The 21,996-nt window shown below is 41.4% G+C and overlaps 3 protein-coding genes across 3 annotated transcripts in view; all 3 read right to left on the bottom strand.

Annotated features, from left to right (window-relative positions):
- The window catches only part of LOC112246944, a 36,088-nt gene extending 34,470 nt beyond the window's left edge, over positions 1-1,618 (bottom strand). Inside the window, exon 1 of the mRNA XM_024415567.2 lies at positions 1,404-1,618. The gene's annotated coding sequence lies outside the window, so the exon portion shown is untranslated. The remainder of the gene's footprint in view (positions 1-1,403) is intronic.
- A 3,890-nt stretch (positions 1,619-5,508) lies between these two features.
- On the bottom strand, positions 5,509-15,559 carry LOC112246945 (zinc finger protein Xfin). Its single transcript, XM_024415568.2, has 2 exons — positions 15,377-15,559; positions 5,509-8,867 (listed from the first exon to the last, which is right to left on the bottom strand). The coding sequence occupies exon 2, from the start codon at positions 8,773-8,775 to the stop codon at positions 6,754-6,756; it is 2,022 nt and encodes a 673-aa protein (XP_024271336.1). The 5' UTR covers positions 8,776-8,867; positions 15,377-15,559; the 3' UTR covers positions 5,509-6,753.
- A 2,640-nt stretch (positions 15,560-18,199) lies between these two features.
- Positions 18,200-21,341, bottom strand: LOC112246952 (chemokine-like receptor 1). The gene is made up of 2 exons (XM_024415576.2): positions 21,175-21,341; positions 18,200-20,024 (listed from the first exon to the last, which is right to left on the bottom strand). Exon 2 carries the CDS (start codon positions 20,009-20,011, stop codon positions 18,866-18,868), a length of 1,146 nt encoding a protein of 381 aa, XP_024271344.1. The 5' UTR covers positions 20,012-20,024; positions 21,175-21,341; the 3' UTR covers positions 18,200-18,865.
- Positions 21,342-21,996: the final 655 nt, after the last annotated feature.

Here is a 21,996-nt window from a genome sequence, read left to right as displayed (position 1 = left end):
GTGTCACCCAAGCACTGATAGTGCATTTCCAATGAGGATTTACCCCAGTGTTTTACACAAAAGCCTCAGACTTGTTTCCATCTAGTTAGGCCACTGGTACTTTTCAGCTGTCATTTACATAAATGGCTGTGAACACATTTGATGGTTAACATCGTACAAAGCATAGGTCTTGATCATGCAGAGGTTTTTAATTCTGCTCTTCACAAGTCCTTATGGTCAGTCCTAGTTATGGAAACAATTTACCTAGTATAATATCAAGGTGTAGACAACTAGTTTAACACTGGTAACAGCAGAAAAGCAGCCTGAAAGTATCTGCAATATCTGAGTTAAGCTGCATACTCAAAAACACAATTTTATAATGGCAGGGGTGTTTGATTTCCTTACATTAGCATCATTACATCAATAACGCCAATAAATATGGCATAATGCCATACTTATATTAGTAACTAGGCCTACCCTAGTTACCCTGTGTGGTGACAACAAAGCGATGTTTCAGCTTTTCACATGCAGAAATACAATATCATTTGTCTAGAATCAGATGAGGTTGTTTACTGCCAAAATTAAATGGAATTTCCTACAATAGCCCACGTGTAGCAGTATTTCCATCACACACGTACCTGAATGGGTTGCACAGTTCAACATGTACCCATGCCCATCTCCCAAACATTGAGGAAACGAGAAACTAGATCTAAGTAAATTGATTTAGCTATTCTCTGCTTAACAATACACAGAATTAGGAATTGAGTGCCGGTTAACGTTAACTATGCATGATATCATGCATTTAATTACCTGGCTAGTTACAGATCACGTCAATGTGCCATCCGGGGGTGTATTCATTACGTCTTGCAACGGAAACAGTTTACCGTTAAAGAACCAAACGGAACGAAATGGACCAACTGAAGTTGAAAAATGTTGAGTTGGAGTGAACGGTTTCAAACGTATTGCAACAGAATCGTCGTAATTAATATACCATACCCCTGGTAGGTTTGTATATTGAATTGCTAATGTACTATCTCTAGCAACTACAATAACGTTAGACCGTACCCACTGCCACTGGGCACACACTAGTTAAATCAACGTTTTTTCCCCACGTAATTTCATTGAAATTACGTTCAACCAACGTGGAATGTACGCTGAATTGACGTATGGTCTGTGCCCAGTGGATAGGGGTGAAGCCCCAGCCATGTCGTGAGAAAGCAGAGAATGTCTGAAGAAGCATGCATTTAACTAACCACTCAATAAACAAAATAACTCGAAATATTGGCATCCCTTGCAATGCTTAAAATGTGCTTGTGTTCGCTTGGCAATTGTCATCTACTGCCTCCGGGCAGGCTAGCTAACTAGCTACCACCATACAAACTACAATGGTTCTAACCTAGAACTCAATTCAGAACCGCACTCACCAGGCAATGCAGTTTTGCGTGCCGCCGTCCGGACTCCTGTTGTTGTCCACGGTCCCACGATGCTTTAGGTAACTACCTAGCTAGACATTTCCGTGAACACAACAACCATATTGATAATTTTGTCGTTTTTCAGAAATGTCTTTTTTTCTTGTTTTTCTCTTTATCGAATCACACAATGTGCCCGAACCCCGGGAACATTTATGACTCTATGCTATTAGAACCAATGAAAAGGAAAGAGAACCTTGTAAGTACCCGCCCTACACGTTCTATGGCTGCGCAGTACAGCTTCTGCGCACATCCTGCCGCGTGCATCAAGGCTTCTGTGTGATCGCTATGCGTGCAGGACGACCGCTGCTACTGCGGAGGGCCATGACTCCGTTCACTCAAAAGCAGGCAGTGCAGGCGACGACTCTGATGTCCTGTGTTGCTCTGCTCACTTGTGTTGTTATGAACCAATGTGTAATGTGGAAACCCACCTCAATTTCAGAGCAGCCCTTTAGGTTAATCGGCCTACATAGCTGAACAACATCAGCAGTCTGCCTGCTTTAGGTCTGCCCTGGATTGCTTCTGCCTCGTGGCCACCATCTTAGTTGCAAGAATCAAGGACTGGAGGACAAAATGGTGGCTATTTTTTTATGTGCTCCAGCAACTGCACCACTTTACATCATACCAGTGAAGTAAAATACCACAATGACGTGCCATGTCCTGGTAAGGACAGTATTTCAAACCTATAGTTGAATTTGTACAAAAAAGAGAAACCACTCATGTCATCTATGAGCAAGTGCCTTACTATAGACCAGTTACTGCTATTCACTGTCTTTTGGGGTATGTTTATTCCAAAACCAACTGCAAAGCCACAATATTTAACCAAGCAATAGGTTGGAATGGTGCTATTGATAAGATAAAAAGTCTACATTAAGGGTTGAGAACATCATGGGTTGTCAAGGACCTGTACACACCACTCTTTAACCAACAACTAAGCTACCCCCTAATGTAAAGCATTCTTCTGTCAAATCAATCCAGTTAAGAACTAAGCCTATTGGGTTTGGCCAGTAAAACTAGACTCTCTCCCTAAGATACAAATTGAGGGCCAGTATGGCATAAACAATAGGAATTGTGTAATACTATATGCACCTCCAATGAAACTTGATAGCCAGTGGTATGACCTGAGATGGTTTGGACTGCATGGTTCTGCAAACCAATATGCTATTTACGGGTGATTTAAGAAGAAACAAATCGAGTCAATCTATCATTAGAAACTGGTTTGACAAGGCCACAAATTGGACATATTCATGAACAAGGGGGGATCTGTAAGAGGTTCAATGACAAATGTGTCTTTTGGACAAATAACACGAGGCAGGTAAGATGGGAGATGCTGATGTCGTGGTCAACACAAGTAACAAATGCACTTTTCACACTAATCATAGAATGCACAGTGCATGACGTCACCAGTAGGTGGCCATCGTGCTGTAGAACTGCTATCCACATTTGTTTTTTGCTCTAACCCTGAGGTCAGCATTTCCCTTGAGTGTGGACATCGTGAGGAACAATGACCCAAATAAATGTAACGTCAGTAAAAAAACATTTTTTTTTAAAAGAGACAGGCCTGCAAGCAAACTGTCATCATTTTATGGATGAAACAGCTTGATTGAATTTGTGTACAGCAAGTTAAAGTGGGTGCGTCCATGATGATCAGCATAGCTTCTTGGAATGAAGTGTGCTTTTGACTGATCATGTGGAGAAAACCCAAGGCATTCTTGACTCATTACCGATTGGTCTTCGGTGTAAAGACAGGTCTCAAAGTTCGTACAAGCTAACCAATGATTGTAGAGAAGTAAATAAGCTTACTCAGCCTTGAGATCCGTACCCTTAAAACAAATTTCTCTGTAAGTCTCCCATTGGTGTTAATGAATGATTTACGTGAAAGTCTAATTTGTGGATTTAGGGGGTGTGTGAAACTTACTCCTCAGCCTGAACTGTCCCCACTTGCGCCAGCGAATAGCTATCTTTTTGCATGGCACCAACTAGTAAGACACTTCAGGAGGGCATCACGTGTGCTTGCAAGGTAGATATCCTGGGTTTGAGCCTCGTGTGAGCCAAATAAGGCGAAAGTGGTACTCGCTAAGCAAGCAGCATGACATCCTTTACAATGGTTCCGTGACCCAGATTTATAGTTGCACTGGGGTCACTATTGAGTAAGTTTGATGGGTGGGCGTAGCACTTGGGCATGTGTGAAAATTACTCTTCAGCCTGAAGTGTCCCCACTTCTGCCTGCAAATAGCTCATTTTTTGCATGGCACCAACTGGTAAGACACTTCAGGAAGGCTAGTAAGTGGTCTGAGCCTCAGTACAAGCCTAATCAGGAGGAATTTAGCAAGCAGAATGACGTCCTTTACATGGACACTTATGTAGCCGATGTGGAATCACTAGCTAGTTGGTGGTGCACTAGTAGAGGCTATCATGAAAGTGTTGCGGTTTCCCTTGCTTTGCACAGGACATTGCTTTTGTGGAGCAATAAGTAATGCTCCAGGACTGTATTTAATCCGGTATGTCAATGAGTCATGTGCGCAGACCTTCGCGGCTGTGGAAAGAATTGCCATGTTCCTCTGCTCAGAATAGAATGGTTCCAAAAGTGCATACTCAGTCAACAGGGAACACAACCAATAAATTGAGCTTAAATGCACTCACTTAAGCTGAGCACCCCCTGTTGACTGAGTATGCACTTTTGGAACCACTCAATTTGGTGTAAAGTGTGAACTCCACCCATCCAGCGAGCTAAATCATGCGCACATTGTCCCAATCCCAAATCGACCCCACGCACTTGTGGAGATTTGACAGTTGTTTTTATTTTATCTTTATTTAACTAGGCAAGTCAGTTAAGAACCAATTCTTATTTTCAATGACGGCCTAGGAACAGTGGGTTAACTGCCTGTTCAGGGGCAGAACAACAGATTTGTACCTTGTCAGCTCTGGGATTTGAACTTGCAACCTTCCGGTTACTAGTCCAACGCTCTGTAAGCAATATGGCAATAGCTCCACTTGCTCACCGATGAGCTAGGTGGAAGTTTCAATGTTGCAAACACCAGTCAAATCCCCAAAAGTGCATAGGAGGTAGGGTCTGGGGTCGATTTTGGATTGGGCCATTGGATACAATCCGATCCTCTACCTTTCTCACCGAAGTGTGCACTTGCTCATGCTCCCTCAAGGCATTGGATTAGTGTAAGCATTAGTTTCCATTGTATAGACGGCAGTGCCCACTTCCGGGAGAAGGGTCAGGAATCGGGAAGCAGCCCTAGGGAGACCTGCCAGGTGAAGGAAAGGCACAATAGGAGTGACCAGTACAAAGGACAGTGACACTGGTCATAACCTTGTCCCCAGGCTAATGCGCACAGTGCATCTAAGCCTGGGATATGAACGATTCAATGTTGTCCTTAGTGGGAGTGACCATAACATTCTAGAATAGTGACTTGAGTAAAGTATTTGTCATCATTTAATTTGAGCGAATCACATGACTGCGAGGTTATGGGGAAGTGTTTGTGGGAGATGATTGTTTGGTAGATTAAGCAGATTGAACCAATGCCTATGCACTGAGTTTCTCCCGGTTTTTCTGTATTGGCTAACAAAGGCCAAGTTTGACTTGCTGATCCACCAGACTCTCTGAGCATTTGGGCAGAAGTTTCTGGGAACAAGAGCACATTTGTCAGAGGCAATTTTCTTTTTCCCCCAAAGACACCTCTGTCCTTGCTACATGATTCTGAACAAGTCTGATCTACTGAATTTCTTGTGTTCAACACTTGGGACACAGATTAATTTAAAAGTCTGAACCCGCCATGATGTTTCTTTATAGTTGAGAAACTACATCCCATCTTACATATAATTGATATAAACCATCATCCTATGGATCCCAGACATGGTGCTTCTATAACTTGTGTAGGAAGAATATTTCAGTGTAGGCAACACAAAGTACGGGCAGAAAAGGATCTAGCTGACCACGAGTTGGAAAGTCACAAAACTGACATTTCCACCTTATTACATTCATCATTAGTTGAAAACCATGACTGGATGGTCATTTAAATAGGTCAATCATTTGATTTTTAGGAAAATATACATTTCTTTCAACTTTAATGGCACAAAATTAACATAAAATCAGGGCCAATGCATGTGTTCTCGTTTGGTAGGCAATAAAGGAAGCAACAGTACCATTTGAAAATGTTAATTTACATCACAATGCTACATGTGGCTTGCATTGGAATCACTGGACTTTGTCGTGCCTTATGGAAAAACATGCTGATCATGTGAACAGATCAGTGGCCACCCGGAGGACTGGCAGCAGAAAATATCTAGAGCAGTGGTTCCCAATCTTTTTCGGTTACTGTACCACCAACTGAATTTTGCTCTGCCCAGACAACCCCTGAAGTACCCCCCCATGTGCATTTTACCAGTAGACCTATGGTGTCATGAGTCGTCTCAAGTACCCCCTGTGGATAGGCTAAGTACCCCTCATTGGGAACCACTAATCTAGATAACAGAACCATTAAGTGAATTGAGAGACAAGACCACAATATAGTGAAAAGATGCATGAGAAAGCCTTTCAAAATGATACAAACATTCCTGGTCTGGTAGTTTGGGAACATCTGACCTTGACAGGTTTTTTTGATCTTGAGAAAGACACCATGGTTGTAAAGACTTGGCAAATGCAAATAAATAACATCTTAAATTGTTTTAAAGCAAAATCCCAATGGAATTGCACTTGCAAAAAAACTTTTCTAATTACTTTACAAAATGGACAGTCATTGACACCTCAGACCACCTTAACGCTTTGCATGGGTCCAAATCTATCTGCAAAAACGTTATTTCCACTTCGTCTTTAGCAAATTGTGCTCGACTACTAGCTTCAATAATGCTCTCAGAGCATATTAAGGCATTATTCCCACACCATGGCCTTTCCAGGGGTAATGTCAAAGGTTTAACTGGAAGTAACCAAAACAATCTAAAACATTGATACAAAACGGACCTCAAATTCACATGAACGTAGAAAATACATTAAAAAAATCTCAGTAATTCCCAGTCACCATCTTGATCTATGCAGTGCTACATCAAAGTTCAGAATTAATGACCCACCCACCACAAGAACCATACTGGTTGTAGTTACTCAATTCATAGCATAAAACACTTGTTAACTGCTCCATCATCAAGGAAAGAATCCTAACTTGAGACATGTGCAAGAAACTCGGACTTCCGTAAATCATGAATTGAGGTCTGCATAACAGTGCAACAATTTGTGGTATGTGCATCGATCTCAAGTTAGGGTTCGGACCTCAGGATATAAATACCATGCATACAGTTTCCATTATCCAAGGTTATCGGACCCATGAGAACTCTGGTGCTTCAGAAACTTCTGCAAGGAAGAAAAAGTCTCTGTACACTCAGTGCATTCATACAGCACCTCTGCTGGACCAATGTTTTCACCATTCCCACCCTTGACATCGTCAATGTCCCCATGACCGACTAAATCCTTTGCATTGTCTTGGTCAGAGTCCAGGTCTGGATTGGAGTCAGCAGTGGGAGATGCCCGTCCTTCCATGTCCGTTTCCCCGCTTGACTGACTTGGGTGAATCTCAAGATGGCGCCCTAGAGCAGAAGAACTCCGGAAGCGACTTGGGCAGCGAGGGCACTTAACCATTTCACTACCCGGTTCCCTTTTGTGGTACCGCAAATGCCGTTGGTACACACACAGCAGCCCAAACTTTTTCCCACATTGGTCACACTTGTAGTTCCTCCGTGCCTTAGGAGCAGCGAACACTTCTCCAGTAGATGTGGTTTGTTGATCGTCACCATTGTCACTGTCCAATTCTGTTACAACACCGTCTAAAGATTTCTTGGGTTTTCCTTCAGATGACGCATTCTGTTCCAACACATCAGAATTCAATTGGGAACCACCATCTGGTTTAGAATGCAATGCCAAGTACTTAAGACTTGGCTTCTTCTCCAATTCAGGTTTGTGATACATGGCTATATGCCTCCGGACATCACAGCGTTGTGGAAAATGTTTCCCACAGAGAACACAAGTGTGAAGAGTCCCCTTGTGGGATCTATTGTGCCGAGAAAGACTACTAGAGTGACTGAATACACGGTGGCAGTGCTTGCATGGATGCAATTTTGTCCCAGAGCCTTTTTTATAAAGTGGGGGCCTTCCTCCCTTCCTTGCAGGTGCTTTTGTTACGATGCACTCAATGCCAGTATACCTTCGCCGCCTTTTTACAACTCTTTGTGACTCTGAATCCTTATTTAACTTGTCAATTTCTTCTTGTGTCTGATGGGTAAGATGATGTTCCTTCAAGTCTGTTAACTGTTGGAAGCGATCTCCACACAAACCACAGCGGTATGGTCTGAAAGAGGATGGTGTTTTGGAATCAGATTTGCCATTGTGGGTCTTCACATCAACAGTTGCGTCACTGCTATACTGTTTGGTCACATCGGTAGTAGGGGTGCCGCTGCTGTACTGTTTAGTCACATCGGTAGGGGTGCTGTCACTGTACTCGATGGTATGTGATAGCTCATCTTTCTGAGACTGTTGCTCGATTTTGGATGAAGAGTTCACAGATAATGGTTTGTCTTTGGAATGACTCAGTAAGTGGCTCTGCAAGTCGGAGAGCCAGAAAAAACACAGTTTACACTTCTTACAGGGATATGTTTTCTGTATTATATTCTCTGTACCATTATCTGACGACCCCATTTGTTTGAGCCCCAGCGATCCATGCTGCTCTTTTTGATGAGCATACAGGGTCTCTTGTTTCAGGAAGCGTTTTCCACACTGACCACAGCAGTAAAATATTTCATGGGCATGTTCTTGGAGATGTTCCCTTAGCCTCTCTTTATCTGTGAAGATCTTGCAACACAAGGTGCACTTATAACCTTGCTCTAAATTACGATACTGTTGATGTCGTTGTAAACTCAGCTGGTTGTTAAACAATTTTCCACATGTTTCGCATCGGTACTGTTTTAGAGGAGAGACACTGCGGCACTGGGAGTGAGACACTGTGTTGACACGTAGATCAGTTTTTGCTGGCTTAGTTTTGAGTACAATGGTCTTTGAATTCTGATAAGGTGAAGGAGTTGAAGATGGGTTGTTTGATGGTCCAGATCTGTCAACCACTATGAAAGTTCCGTTTTCATGGAGAGCATATTCACGGGGAACTTGAAACCCATTGGGTAAACTGTCAAGGGAAAACGAATCTGTTTGTTCATGTGTCCTGAGTCGTTCATGAACAGTAATGTGTTTAACCAAGTCAAGGTAGCGCCTGAAGCCGTCCCCACATTCTGTGCAGATGAAGGCATCAACATCTGGTTCAGCGGAGCTTACGTAATCCATTAGGGTGTGTTCAATGATCAAAGTTAGACATGGTTAGTTCCATTCTTCATGAGCACCTTGTTTTGTAGAACTCTTCCTTTGTCTGGTCAGAACTGTGAAAAAGAGAAAAAATAAGTTACTACTTTACCAAACATATGGGGCAGGTGCTGGTCCTGACTAATTATAACAGTTTAATTATAACACCATGAGTTGGAACAAATGATTGGATTCTACAAATTGCCAAGCCTCTCCTGCGCTGCCAAATCGCTACTATATCGGCTTTCAATTCTGTTAGAAAGGCTGACACTTTTGAAACAAATTAATTAGGTCACCTTCAAATTAGATGGAGACAATTGACACACCTATATTGTCCAGATACTAGCTCCTCCTATTATCAAAATGGCCTAAAAAAGAGCAGACAAACAGTAACCTTGATCGAAACCTTAGTTTGCTTCCAATACCCTCAGGTCAACCATTTTGATAAGGTTTCACCACACCTAGTAAGGATTGATGAGTGATCAAGTTTAATGTGACAGTAACTATTAGAGGTTGACCAATTATGATATTTCAACGCCAATAACGATTATTGGAGGACTTAAAAAGCCAATACAGATTAAATCGGCCATTTAATTTTTTTTTAAATAATGACAATTACAACAATTATGAATGAACACTTATTTTAACTTAATATAATACAAAAATTTCAATTTAGCCTCAAATATATAATGAAACATGTTCAATTTGGTTTAAATAATGCAAAAACAGTGTTGGAGAAGAAAGTAAAAGTGCAACATGTGCTATGTAAGAAAGCTAACATTTAAGTTCCTTGAAAGCATATATGAAAGCTGGTGGTTCCTTTTAACATGAGTCTTCAATATTCCCAGGAAAGAAGTTTTAGGTTGTAGTTATTATTGGAATTATAGGACTATTTCCCTCTATACCATTTGTATTTCATTAACCTTTGACTATTGGATGCTCTTATAGGCACTTTAGTATTGCCAGTGTAACAGTATAGCTTCCGTCGGTCTCCTCGCTCCTCCCTGGGCTTGAACTAGGAACACAACGACAACAGGAAAAGCAACCCTCGAAGCAGCGTTACCCATGCAGAGCAAGGGAAACAACCACAGGCTCAGAGTGACATTTGAAACTCTATTAGCGCGCGCTAACTAGCTAGCAATTTCACTTCGGTTACACCAGCCTCATCTCGGGAGTTGATATGCTTGAAGTCATAAACAGCGCAATGCTTGACGCACAACGAAGAGCTGCTGGCAAAACGCCTGAAAGTGCTGTTTGAATTCATGTTTACGCGCCTGCTTCTGCCTACCACCGCTCAGTCAGATTATATGCAACGCAGGACACGCTAGATAATATCTAGCAATATCATCAACCATGTGTAGTTAACTAGTGATTATGATTGATTGTTTTTTTATAAGATACGTTTAATGCTAGCTAGCAACTTACCTTGGCTTACTGCATTCGCGTAACAAGCTAGTCTCCTTGTGGAGTGCAACGAGAGAGAGGCAGGTTGTTATTGCGTTGGACTAGTTAACTGTAAGGTTGGATCCCCCGAGCTGACAAGGTGAAAATCTGTCGTTCTGCCCCTGAACGAGGCAGTTAACCCACCGTTCCTAGGCCGTCATTGAAAATAAGAATGTGTTCTTTACTGACTTGCCTAGTTAAATAAAGATTAAATAAAAAAAAGTGTAAAAAATCTAACACATTTCAGAGATTTGTAGGAAATGGACATGCTAATGATTAAAATGATGCATCAAACTGGGTTAAAAAGAAGTAAAAACATGCAAGTCCACTTTTTGTAGTAAAAAAAAAGTTGTCGTTCAACAAGTTTCCCCACAACTAAAGTGAATAGTATGGGCACCCTCAAAATCTTCAAGGCATTTAGACTTGTGCTTTACAGCACCTTTACACAGTGAGGTAAACGGGACACTTATGGCGTACACAGAGTAAAGAAATTCAGCAGGTCCATGACAACATTTGTGTCCCTTGAGTGTGGCAAATGCACACATCCATTTTGGCTGCATGTCACATTACTTCTATCGTTCACGTCGGGATATTTCCATAGACTTTCTCTCACACTACATAGCTAGCAGCTTGGTGGCTGGCTGTTTTTTTTTTACAAAAAACATGTTACATTGTTAAAGTTCCACAAATGACCTAGCTAGACTATTAGGCTACGTTAAAATTGTTGGGCTTCATTGCATACGAGTACAATCATTTAACATCAACCTTAGCTTAGTACCCGCTCTATGAATAATGCAGATGGAAGATGTTAGCAATGACAGATTACCAATGCATATACAGTAGCTACGCTGAGGAAAATGCAGCTTCCCATAGGCCTGTGTGTGTCTTAGAGACATATCCAAATTAGCTAGCCAACTACATTTTGTAAAAATCACTTGACAAAAGTGAGGAGAACCATGGAGTACATTTACATGCACACTAATAATTAGGGCTGACACAATAACACTATCGCAATATTTTTTCCATGGCAGAAATGAAAACACAAAGCAGACCAAACTCTTTGGTCCTTTAAAAACCTGATGTATGTGAAATACAATGTGCTATAACTTGGAAAATAAATAAATGTGACTCAATGACAACATAATCATGCTTGTTTGCAACATTAGGGCTGTCTTCCTAAAGAAATTAAATCTGCTTCGTGTTTGATACCAATGAGTATTGCGAAAATGTACCGTCCCGGACCAACTAATGACAACATTAAACTGATTATGGCAATACTCAGAATTTTGCATTAGTGATGTAAACACTTTACTCTGATTATCTAAATCAGCGTAAGATCCTAAGCAAAGTAAGCACAAACCGTTAAAACACCTCATTCTTCAGCTGTGCCACCAGAGACTCTGGGTTCACGCCCAGACTCTGTCGTAACCTGCCGCAACCGGGAGGTCCGTGGGGCAAAGCACAATTGGCATAGCGTCGTCCGGGTTTGGGAGAGCTTGGCCGGTCGGGATATCCTTGTCTCATCGCGCACCAGCGACTCCTGTGGCGGGCCGGGCGCAGTGCGCGCTAACCAAGGTTGCCAGGTGCACAGTGTTTCCTCCGACACATTGGTGCGGCTGGCTTCCGGGTTGGATGCGTGCTGTGTTAAGAAGCAGTGCGGCTTGGTTGGGTTGTGTATCGGAGAACGCATGACTTTCAACCTTAGTCTCTCCTGAGCCCGTACGGGAGTTGTAGCGATGAGACAAGATAGTAGCTACTAACAATTGGATACCACGAAATTGGGGAGAAAAAGGGGGTCAAATTCAACAACAAAAAATAAACTAAAAAACAGTTCTTCATAGAATTACTTTTTTTGCATTTTATTATTTGTCCTGAAGAGGGAGCTCTTTACATAGGCTTATGGCGAGCGATAACTTGCTTTGGTGAATTACAGCAAGACTGGACAATATCACCCAACACAACTAAACCAGTCAGGGAGGACAGTGAACTAGTGTGAACAAACTGTTACTGCGTCTACGGTTGAGTGCTGAATAGATAGAAGCTTGCCAGCTCAGTAAAGTGCCAAAATGCACACCGGCAATATACTGTTACGTGAAGTGCCATGGAAGGGTGGGTGTCGTGACAAACAATGGATGTGAAGCAAATGCCGTTCTGAGAACGTTAAACTCAGTGGTAACCTTACAGCCCTTTAGTTAAGCCCATGAAAATATGTCTGTTATACCTTGCATTCGGAAAGTATTAAGCCCCCTTGACTTTTTCCACATATTGTTAAGTTAGCCTTATTCTAAAATTTCTTACATTATTTTCCCCCACTTAATCAACCCACAATACTGCCTAAATACAAAGCAAAAAACACATTTAGAATTGTTTGCAAATGTATTAAACTGAAATATCACATTTACATAAGTATTCAGACCCTTTATTCAGTACTTTGTTGAATCACCTTTGGCTGCGTTTACAGCCTCAAGTCTTCTTGGGTATGATGCCTCAAGCTTGGCACACCGGTATTTGGGGATTTTTGCCTCAAATCCTGACTAGTCTCCTGCCGCTGAAAAACATCCCCACAGCCTGATGCTGCCACCATCATGCTTAACCACAGGGATAGTGCCAGGTTTCCTCTAGACGTGACACTTGGCATTCAGGGCAAAGAGTTCAATCTTGGTTTCATCAGACCAGAGAATCTTTTATCTCATGGTCAGTCCTTTAAGTTCCTTTTGGCAAACTCCAAGCGGGCTGTCATGTGCCTTTTACTGAGGAGTGGCTCCTGTCTGGCTACTCTACGACAAAGGCCTAATTGATGGAGTGCTGCAGAGTTGGTTATCTTCTGGAAGGTACTCCAATCTCCTCAGAGGAACTCTGGAGCTCAGTCAGAGTGACTATCGGGTTCTTGGTCACCTCCCTGACCAAGGCCCTTCTCCCCCGATTTCTCAGTTTGGCCGGGAGGCCAGCTCTAGGAAGAGTCTTGGTGGTTCCAAAATTCTTCCATTTAAGAATGATGGAGGCCACTGTGTTCTTGGGGAAGGTCAATGCTGCTGGGTACCCTTCTCCAAATCTGTGCCTCAACACAATCCTGTCTCGGAGCTCTACATACAATTCCTTCGACCTCATGGCTTTGTTTTTGCTCTGACATCCACTGTCAACTGTGGGACCTTATATAGACATGTGTGCCTTTAAATCATGTCCAATCAATTAAATTTACCACAGGTGGACTCCAATCAGGTTGTAGAAACATCAAGGATGATCAATGGAAACAGGATGCACCTGAGCTCAATTTCGAGTCTCATAGCAAAAGGTCTGAATACTTGTGTAAATAAGGTTTTCTATATCTCTAGAATATTTTACTAACATTTCTAAAAACCTGTTTTCACTGTCATTAAGGGTTATTGTGTGTAGATTTTTATTTTAATCCATTTAAGAACAAGGCCGTAATGTAAAAAAATAAGGAAAAAGGGAAGGGGTCTGAATACTTTGCGAATGCACTGTATTTCATCTTTGCAAAGGGTATTCCTCATGCTCTGTCATCCAAATGTTTTCATAGGCACAAACGATATAGCATGTTACAAAGTAGCGCTTGGTAGCTATATTTTAATGTATGGGTTGTCACTTGTCAGGGACTGGTCCATATTCATGTTTCGCCACCCCCATTTCCCTGACGAGTGCTAGTCAGCTAACTAGCTGTGTCAGAGTACTTGACACCGTTCACTGAGGATTAGTGTTACCTGGTATCCTTGGGACATCCCTACGCTAAACCCTACCCATAACCCTGACCTAACTCAAAACGTATCTGCTTATCTTAATTGGCGTATGGTCAAAATCAAAGTAAGCATTCACCAATTAAAACATCTGGTTTTCTGAGCAATCTTTCGATTTATTAGGACATGTAAACAAGCTTCAAATCGGCGTTCCAGATGTGCATTTGATCCGAATCAAATAGGCTTTGCAAAAATATCACTGTCACGGTGTTAGAACATTTATTTTTATTAGCAATTTTTTGCATTTATTTGAGTCCCATCAGGTAGCCTGATTTCAGTGTCCATGTAAACAGGATTTGAGAAATGTATTGTTTTAAAACAAACTATTACTATGACTAGCCACAATAATCATAGTGTGCATGTAACCATGCTCATTTAAGCTTTTCCTTTCAAGTGACAACTACCAGAATTCAGTGTCTACAGCCCTACAATCGATGAAAACATAGCTAAATGCCAAAACATAGAAAGTGTCTTTCAGGTGCTCCTAAATGTTATATGGTGCTTACATTGTTCTTTCCTCACAATTTATGAAATCAGCTTTATGAGTACCTTTGTAGAGCTGTTTTAAGCACAATCCCTACAGAATTTAATTACATGTTTTATTCCAGCTAACGTTATAATAATAGAAATGTTGGCAGATGTATTGGTTATTGTGAACATTTCCATTCTAAAATCAGATCCAAAAATGCCATATCGGTTGGGTTCTATCAAATAGCTAATTTTACAGCTCATGAGGACTTTTATATAGTTAATAAAAATAAGTAATTAACATTTGAAAACGCTGGAGATGTTAGAGATTTTTAAAATATGTAGCTACTTAAATCAGTTAGCTAGCTATCCATACACAAAAATACACTCGAAGTGTCCATTTTGAATAAATTGGCTAACTAGCTAGCGTATTATAATCTAAACGGGGTACCTTTCACAACCCTGTATGACCAACTATATTTTTGGATATATAAAATAATTTCACTAGATTACCATTATGACAGTCTGGCCAATGGCAATACTACCATAGTCAGTTAGCTATTCTCTGCGTGTGTAGAGCCAGAGTTAAAGCATCGTGACAGCTGTCTTGATACCAACAAAATGTCGGGCTGCTGCTAGCCTCCAACTCTGCAAAAGCTATTTAGCTAGCTAGTTAGAAAGAAAAAAAGTATGTATTTAAACGAAATGCGAACATGTGTGCGTGAAATGCCTTGCAAGGAGACAACCGGCTGACAGCAGCACGATAGCTAGCTCAATTATTCGCTTTTTTTGCGCAACAATGATGCCACCGCGACTACTACGTTAGCTAGCGTAGATTGCGCGAGGCCTATCGAACCGTTCATAAAGCTAGCTAGCAAGGTTAGGTATACCTTGTATCGGATCGAACTCTGGAATGTACTTACCACATTTCTAAAGTCCGATTAGTATAGACGTTCTCTGCCCATTCGTTATATCGCTCCACTTATGTTACATTGCGAATCGTGTTGTATCCACCGGTTCCCCGCTCGTTCTTCCCATTTTTTCTACATAGTAATTACAAGAAAGGGGCGGAGACCACCAGCCATTCTTCTTCTTCTTCTTCTTCTTCTTCTTCTTCTTCTTATTCTTCGGTATTATGGCCGTTCGCAAACAAATATTATAGGTGAATGCCGCCACCTACTATAATGGCTGTGTATCACCCTACTATTATGTAGGATGAATTTATTACACTGGGAAAATTTGCACTACCAACAAACCCATTACAACCTCACCACTACTCCACTACATTGGACCTATCTGATCCTACATAGGGCCCAGCAGCCTGGGAGTAGAGGAAACTATCGCTCAAAACATCTCTAACTCTTCTGCAGTAAAATCTCGTACATCCAAGTGCTTCTCAGCAGCTGCCACCAGAACATCTATACTCTGTAATTTTACGTTCCATTATTGCAAAAATCAATCTTAACTCTGCATCAACACTCAGTAGTACAGACAGTGTCTTCTTTGTTTCAACGCGTTCTCCAACGGTTCTGTGTAGCACCAAACGAATCTTCAACTTCAGTTGATCCACTTAGTACTTAACGCCACTCCAGTTATCACTCCTTTTAACGGCGCCCTGTTCCAGAGAGGAAAACATGTCACAGTTCTTGTCCCCAGTCGTGCAGAGCGCACGCTCCCTCTGGAAGGCAGGAACGCAAAAAAATTGCACGATTCCACTTCAAGTCACTTTAACTGACCCAACATTCCCCAACCTCTTTACCACCCAACCTGACACCACATATGGATCTGCCAGAAGGCAAGGATCCATTCTCTCCAAAAATCTCACTCCACTGGGCAAGAATTCTTTGTCATAATCACGATGATGATCAAACTCTGTGTTCTTCACCGCACCTGCCACCGCGGTTAATTCATCCTCACACTGATCACATTCAATTTCCTTCTGTAGCTCTTCCAAAAGTTCTATGTGATCCACCTTTCCATGTTCATTCAAAACATGTTTCACTTTTCTCCTTTTATTCCTGTCCGCCATATTCTCCTTCATCGATCTTCCAGATGGTTTGTGCTTGTCCCCATTCCAAATTTACTTACAATACACTATATATACAAAAGTCTGTGGACACCCCTTGAAATTAGTAGATTCGGCTATTTCAGCCACACCCGTTGCTGAAAGGTGTATTAAATCGAGCACACAGTCATGCAATCTCAATAGACAAACATTGGCAATAGAATGGCCTTACTGAAGAGCTCAGTGACTTTCAACATGGCACCGTTATAGGATACCACCTTTCCAACAAGTCAGTTTGTCAAATATCTGCCCTGTTAGAACTGTCCCGGTCAACTGTAAGTGCTGTTATTGTGAAGTGGAAACATCTAGGAGCAACAACAGCTTAGCCGCAAAGTGGTAGGCCACACAAGCTCACAGAACGGGACTGCTGAGTGCTTGGCGGATGCCAGGAGAACGCTACCTGCCCAAATACATAGTGCCAACTGTAAAGTTTGGTGGTGGAGAAATAATGGTCTGGGGCTGTTTTTCATGGTTCGGGCTAGGCCCCTTAGTTCCAATGAAGGGAAATCTTAATGCTACAGCATACAAAGACATTTTAGACGATTCTGTGCTTCCAACTTTGTGGCAACAGTTTGGGGAAGGCCCTTTTCTGTTTCAGCCTAACAATATCTCAGTGCACAAAGCAAGATCCATACAGAAATGGTTTGTCTAGATCGGTGTGGAAGAACAAAGACTGGCCTGCACAGAACCCTGACCTCAGCCCCTTCAAACACTTTTGGGATGATTTGGAGCGCAGACTGCAAGCCAGGACTTATCCCCAACATCAGTGCCCGATTTAACTAATGCTCTTGTGGCTGAATGGAAGAAAGTCCCTGCAGCAATGTTTCAACATCTAGTGGAAAGCCTTCCCATAAGAGTGGAGGCTGTTTAAGCAGCAAAGGGGGAACCAACTCCATAATAATGCCCATGATTTTGGAATGAGATGTTTGACGAGCAGGTGTCCACATACACTACAAAAGTGTGTTCCACTTTTCTCAATGTTTTCCTGTCCCCCCATCTTACTCCCACCTCATGACCACTCCATAAGCTATTATTTCACCAGTCTGTCCTGTAGACTCATACACTGTGGCTGGGCTGACCATTATTCTTGTGATACATTGTGGCCAAAATATCAGTTATAGCCTTGACCCTACTGAAGCAGAAATATAGCTAGGTTGACTGAAGTTATAAAAACAGGCTACCTTGAAGGACACCATCATATCTTGCCTGTAGCAAGTTGAACTTCTACAAAATGTGAAAGGATTAAAGAGTTGATCAAGTCAAGTTATATTCAATTAGATTACATTGTTGTTGATGATGGTGGTGGTGATGATGATCATCATCATCATGAAAACATTTATTGTTCTAAAGCTGCAAATGCATGAAGTTCAATTGTAAGAGGAATGGTTGGGGAAAAAAAGGTTAAACTTGTTAATTGCTTCCTCCCTCATTGATCTAATAACATTGGACAGGTCAAAGCAATACAGTATGAATTGATATCCAATCTGTAATTTAAAAAACAAGACACTGATAATCTTAAATAGATGGGGATGTATTTTTGACATGAGCCAAAGGTGATTTATTTTCAACATTACATTTCCATTTATTCTGTCTAACTGTGACAGAGCTTTGCTGCCACCATGTGGCAGAGATGCTTATGCGTTCTGGAGATTTCTGGAAAATAGAAATGAATAAGTAGTCGTCTATTCAAGCATTTAATAACGTCATACAAACATAAAAAAGTATACAAATGCAAACATATACTTCAAAGTATTAAGGAAAAACAACATTCCTTCAATAAAACAATACACGTTTAAATCACAGAAAATAGTCTCTTTGTTAAATATTAGCCTCATTTTAACAAAAACAAGTATGTACAAAAAGTGGCTTTGAATGAAAAGACAGACAATTTATATCTTCAGCTTGAACAATGACATGTGTGTATCATACAAATTATTCTTATCTTATCCAGTATTCTTTATTATCAGTCTACCCCACTTTCAACATTCTCATTAGTAACTGTATTGCCCATACAAAAACAGTGCTGAAATGTGTTCACAGACCCCATCATTTCTGAGTCACAAAAGGTTATTGAAATCAAACTTGTTGATTTGAATTCAGTCCTGGAGATGTACCTTGTTAAAACTGAGTACATGCTCAGCATTCACATTCTGAAATCTTCCTTAAACTTTCCCTTAAACTAAGTATCGAGCTGTTTGAAAACAATATTGAATTACCTTGATGATACGGGGCTTCTAATGTTTGTATTTTCTTTGCTTCTAAGGATGTCAATCATGTTATCGTAAAGCCAAAGTCAAATTTCCACATTGTGTGGTCAATAAAGTTTTTCTCATTATAATATAAGACCCTATACCTCAGCATCAGAATAGGACTTCTCCTTGCTACGGCTTGTGAGTCCAGAGTTTGTGTAGGTGTGGTTGGACTTTGACACTTCCTCGGTGAAGGCACTCTCCAGAACCGTCAGAATGGACTTGCGCAGCTTCTCCTTGAAGTCCTGGCCCATGAACACGTACAGCAGGGGGTTCAGACAGCTGTTGAGGAAGGCCAGGCTGGTGGCTATGGGGACCCCGATGGTGGTGACGTGGTCTAACGTGTAGCTGAACTCAGCGGCCGCGTTGTTCACCATCTCGATCAGGGCCATGATGTGGTAGGGGGCCCAGCACAGGAAGAAAGCTGTGATGACGGCGGCGATGATCTTGAATGGCCGCCCGGAGTGGCTGGCCAGGTTGCGGTTCCTCTTGAGCCGGTGGATGATGACAGCGTAGCAAGTGACGATGATGGCGAAGGGCACAACGAAGCCCAGCAGGAAGCGGGTGACGATCATGGCCTGATGGCGGAATACTCGCAGCTCTGCCACCTCCTTTGTGTCATAGTCATCGGAGAAAGCAAAGTTGTTGAAGCAGTTGACGATTTCTTTGTTCTTGTAGGACGCCCCGATGTCCCGGAAGACAAAGTAGGGGGAGCTGAGGACCAGGGCCCACAGCCAGACACCCAGACTGATATAGGATGCCTTGCGTATGTTCCGATGGTTCTGGGCCCAGACAGGGCGCACAACGGACACACACCTGTCCATGCTGATGACCACCAGGATGTAGACGCTGGCAAACATGTTGAAGAAGCTGATCGTGGAGTTGAGCTTGCACATAAACTTGCCGAAAGGCCAGTGAAAGTCCATGGCTGTGTAGGTCACGCTTAGAGGCAGGAACGCTGTGAAAAGGAAGTCGGCCACAGCCAGGTTGAGGAACCACACCGTGTTGACCGTCTTCTTCATCTTAAATCCCGTCACCCAGATGACAAGTCCATTTCCCAGAACCCCCAGCACAAAGGCCAGGCAGTAAACGAGGAGGGACATGATGTTGAGGGACTGCCGGAGCTCTGCGTGGTCGTCAGGGTAGTCCTCATAGTCGTCTGTCGAGTTGCTTGGCGATGAGTCGTTGTGAGACAGCTCTGTCCAGATCTCAGGATACAAAGGAGTTGTGGTTAAGGCCATCATTGTGTTTGAGAACCTGAGAGGGTAAAGACATTTTTTTGGTTTATTTTCAGGGAAGATGACAGTTTGTTAATATGCAGTAAATTAATTATGTGCAAAGTTGTCTAATCTGCATAAAAAAACATTTAATATTTTAATATTTAGTATGTTGTTCTATTGTTTGGATAAATGACCTTCACCACTCTTCAGGCATGCTGCCTTACAATTGATTCCCCCCACTACTTGCTGTTCTTATTTACATCCCCTACAGTTCACTGACACACTTTAAATGTGCCGATAATGCATGAATTTAGCAAAAAAAATGTATTGTGCAATAATGTGAAATTTTACTCTACATTAAAATATTGAGAGAATGTTGGAGGAGTTGATCTGAACAAAAATACCTATTATGTGCAAAGCTGGTTGCCCAATCCCCATATATACCGGTAAGTGAGATATGTATTTCGCAGTGTAGCCTGTCCGCCTTTGTAGTGCAATCCATCACAGAACGCAGTACTTGTAGAATGAATGCAATCTTTAATTTCTCTTTAACTTACCCTCACAAGCCACAAAGGTAGAATTTTTTGGAAACCCCAAGATCATTATAAAAGTCAAGAACGTGCACTCTATATTCGTTTTTTTTGGTGAGTAATTAAGGAGAGCAATTTGTTCAGAGTTTCACAGCCAATCTTCTATACTATGGAATAGAACTGTGGAATGAGGTAGGAATGTTTTTCATATAGAATGAAAAATAAAATGTAATTCAGTTGATATTTCTCATCTAGTTGGATAATGCGTAATATGCCTATTAAATGCACTGTTTAAGTTACCTATTTATCCTGTAAGAGTAATTTATTGATTTAGTATTGTTTATTCAAATTTGTTGTCAAATTCAGTATTTTTTTAAAATCACAATTCATACCGTTATTATAGCATTTCTTCCCAATTATTTGTTATTAATAAGTTAATGTTACCCTCAACTGGTATAGCATGATCATAAGACAAGCTACACATACAAATTATATGAATGTAACTTTTGCTCGGGTAGTCTGTTTATTCGCAAAGTTTTTAAAAGGGATGGTACAGAATTTATATTGTTCTATTCCTTCAACTATTGACGTAGAAGCCTACAAATACCAATGTAAACTGATTACTCCAATGAATGGTGAAAAATGTTATAGACATACCTTGAATAACGTGTATATTCAAATCAGAACAGGCGAACGGCTTGAAGGACTTGAAGGACGTTGTCTGGCACGAAACGGCTTCGACTACACTGCTGTAGTCAGGAGGGGCGCAGACTGAAGTATCTTGAAGTGTGTGACGTCAGTTCTTCATATGTTCCGCTGGAAAACAAAGTTGTAAGATCCACTTCACATTAAATGATTTTCGAATGAAAATATCGACATTCTGTGCAAGAAACACATAATTCAACACGTAACAAATATACATTTTTACGCAATGTTTGTTGGCTAAGTGTTTGTGTGTAGAGCAACGCATGGCTTACCCACAATGACAAAATTCATTGACATTTTGACACAGGCATCAAGCTATATATGCCGCGTTGACATGCTATTCGGAACCAGGAAACTGATTCGTTGAACACTGCACGTGTATAACTACAACTATATAGCAAGTCGTACGTTTCAAAGTGTCCTAGTTTCGACTAGCACATGAACGCAGCACAAAACCAAGGAACGCTTGCTTTTCCATGCGGTGGAGGAGAAATAGGGAAATGTGCTTTGGAATCTGTAACCAAATCAAATTCTGCCATTTCCTATGAGGGTAGAAATGGTCTTTATTAAACTAAGTGAATATGCTGCAATATTACCTCATTAACTACAATCTATCCACTTATGGTTGAAAGCCAAATGGGTGTTTCTATGGGTACATTCAAACTTGAATAGCTTATTGGAGTATCTATAGATTTGTTGGTGATTTTCAGCATAGTTTGTTGAGATGTTTTAGGTTGCAATTAGTCCTATCAACAATATACACGGAGTATACCA

This window comes from Oncorhynchus tshawytscha, linkage group LG23, assembly GCF_018296145.1.
Source record: "Oncorhynchus tshawytscha isolate Ot180627B linkage group LG23, Otsh_v2.0, whole genome shotgun sequence".
NCBI lineage: Eukaryota > Metazoa > Chordata > Actinopteri > Salmoniformes > Salmonidae > Oncorhynchus > Oncorhynchus tshawytscha.
Note: the sequence above shows the minus strand (reverse complement) of the source record. Positions and strands in the feature narration are given on the sequence as shown.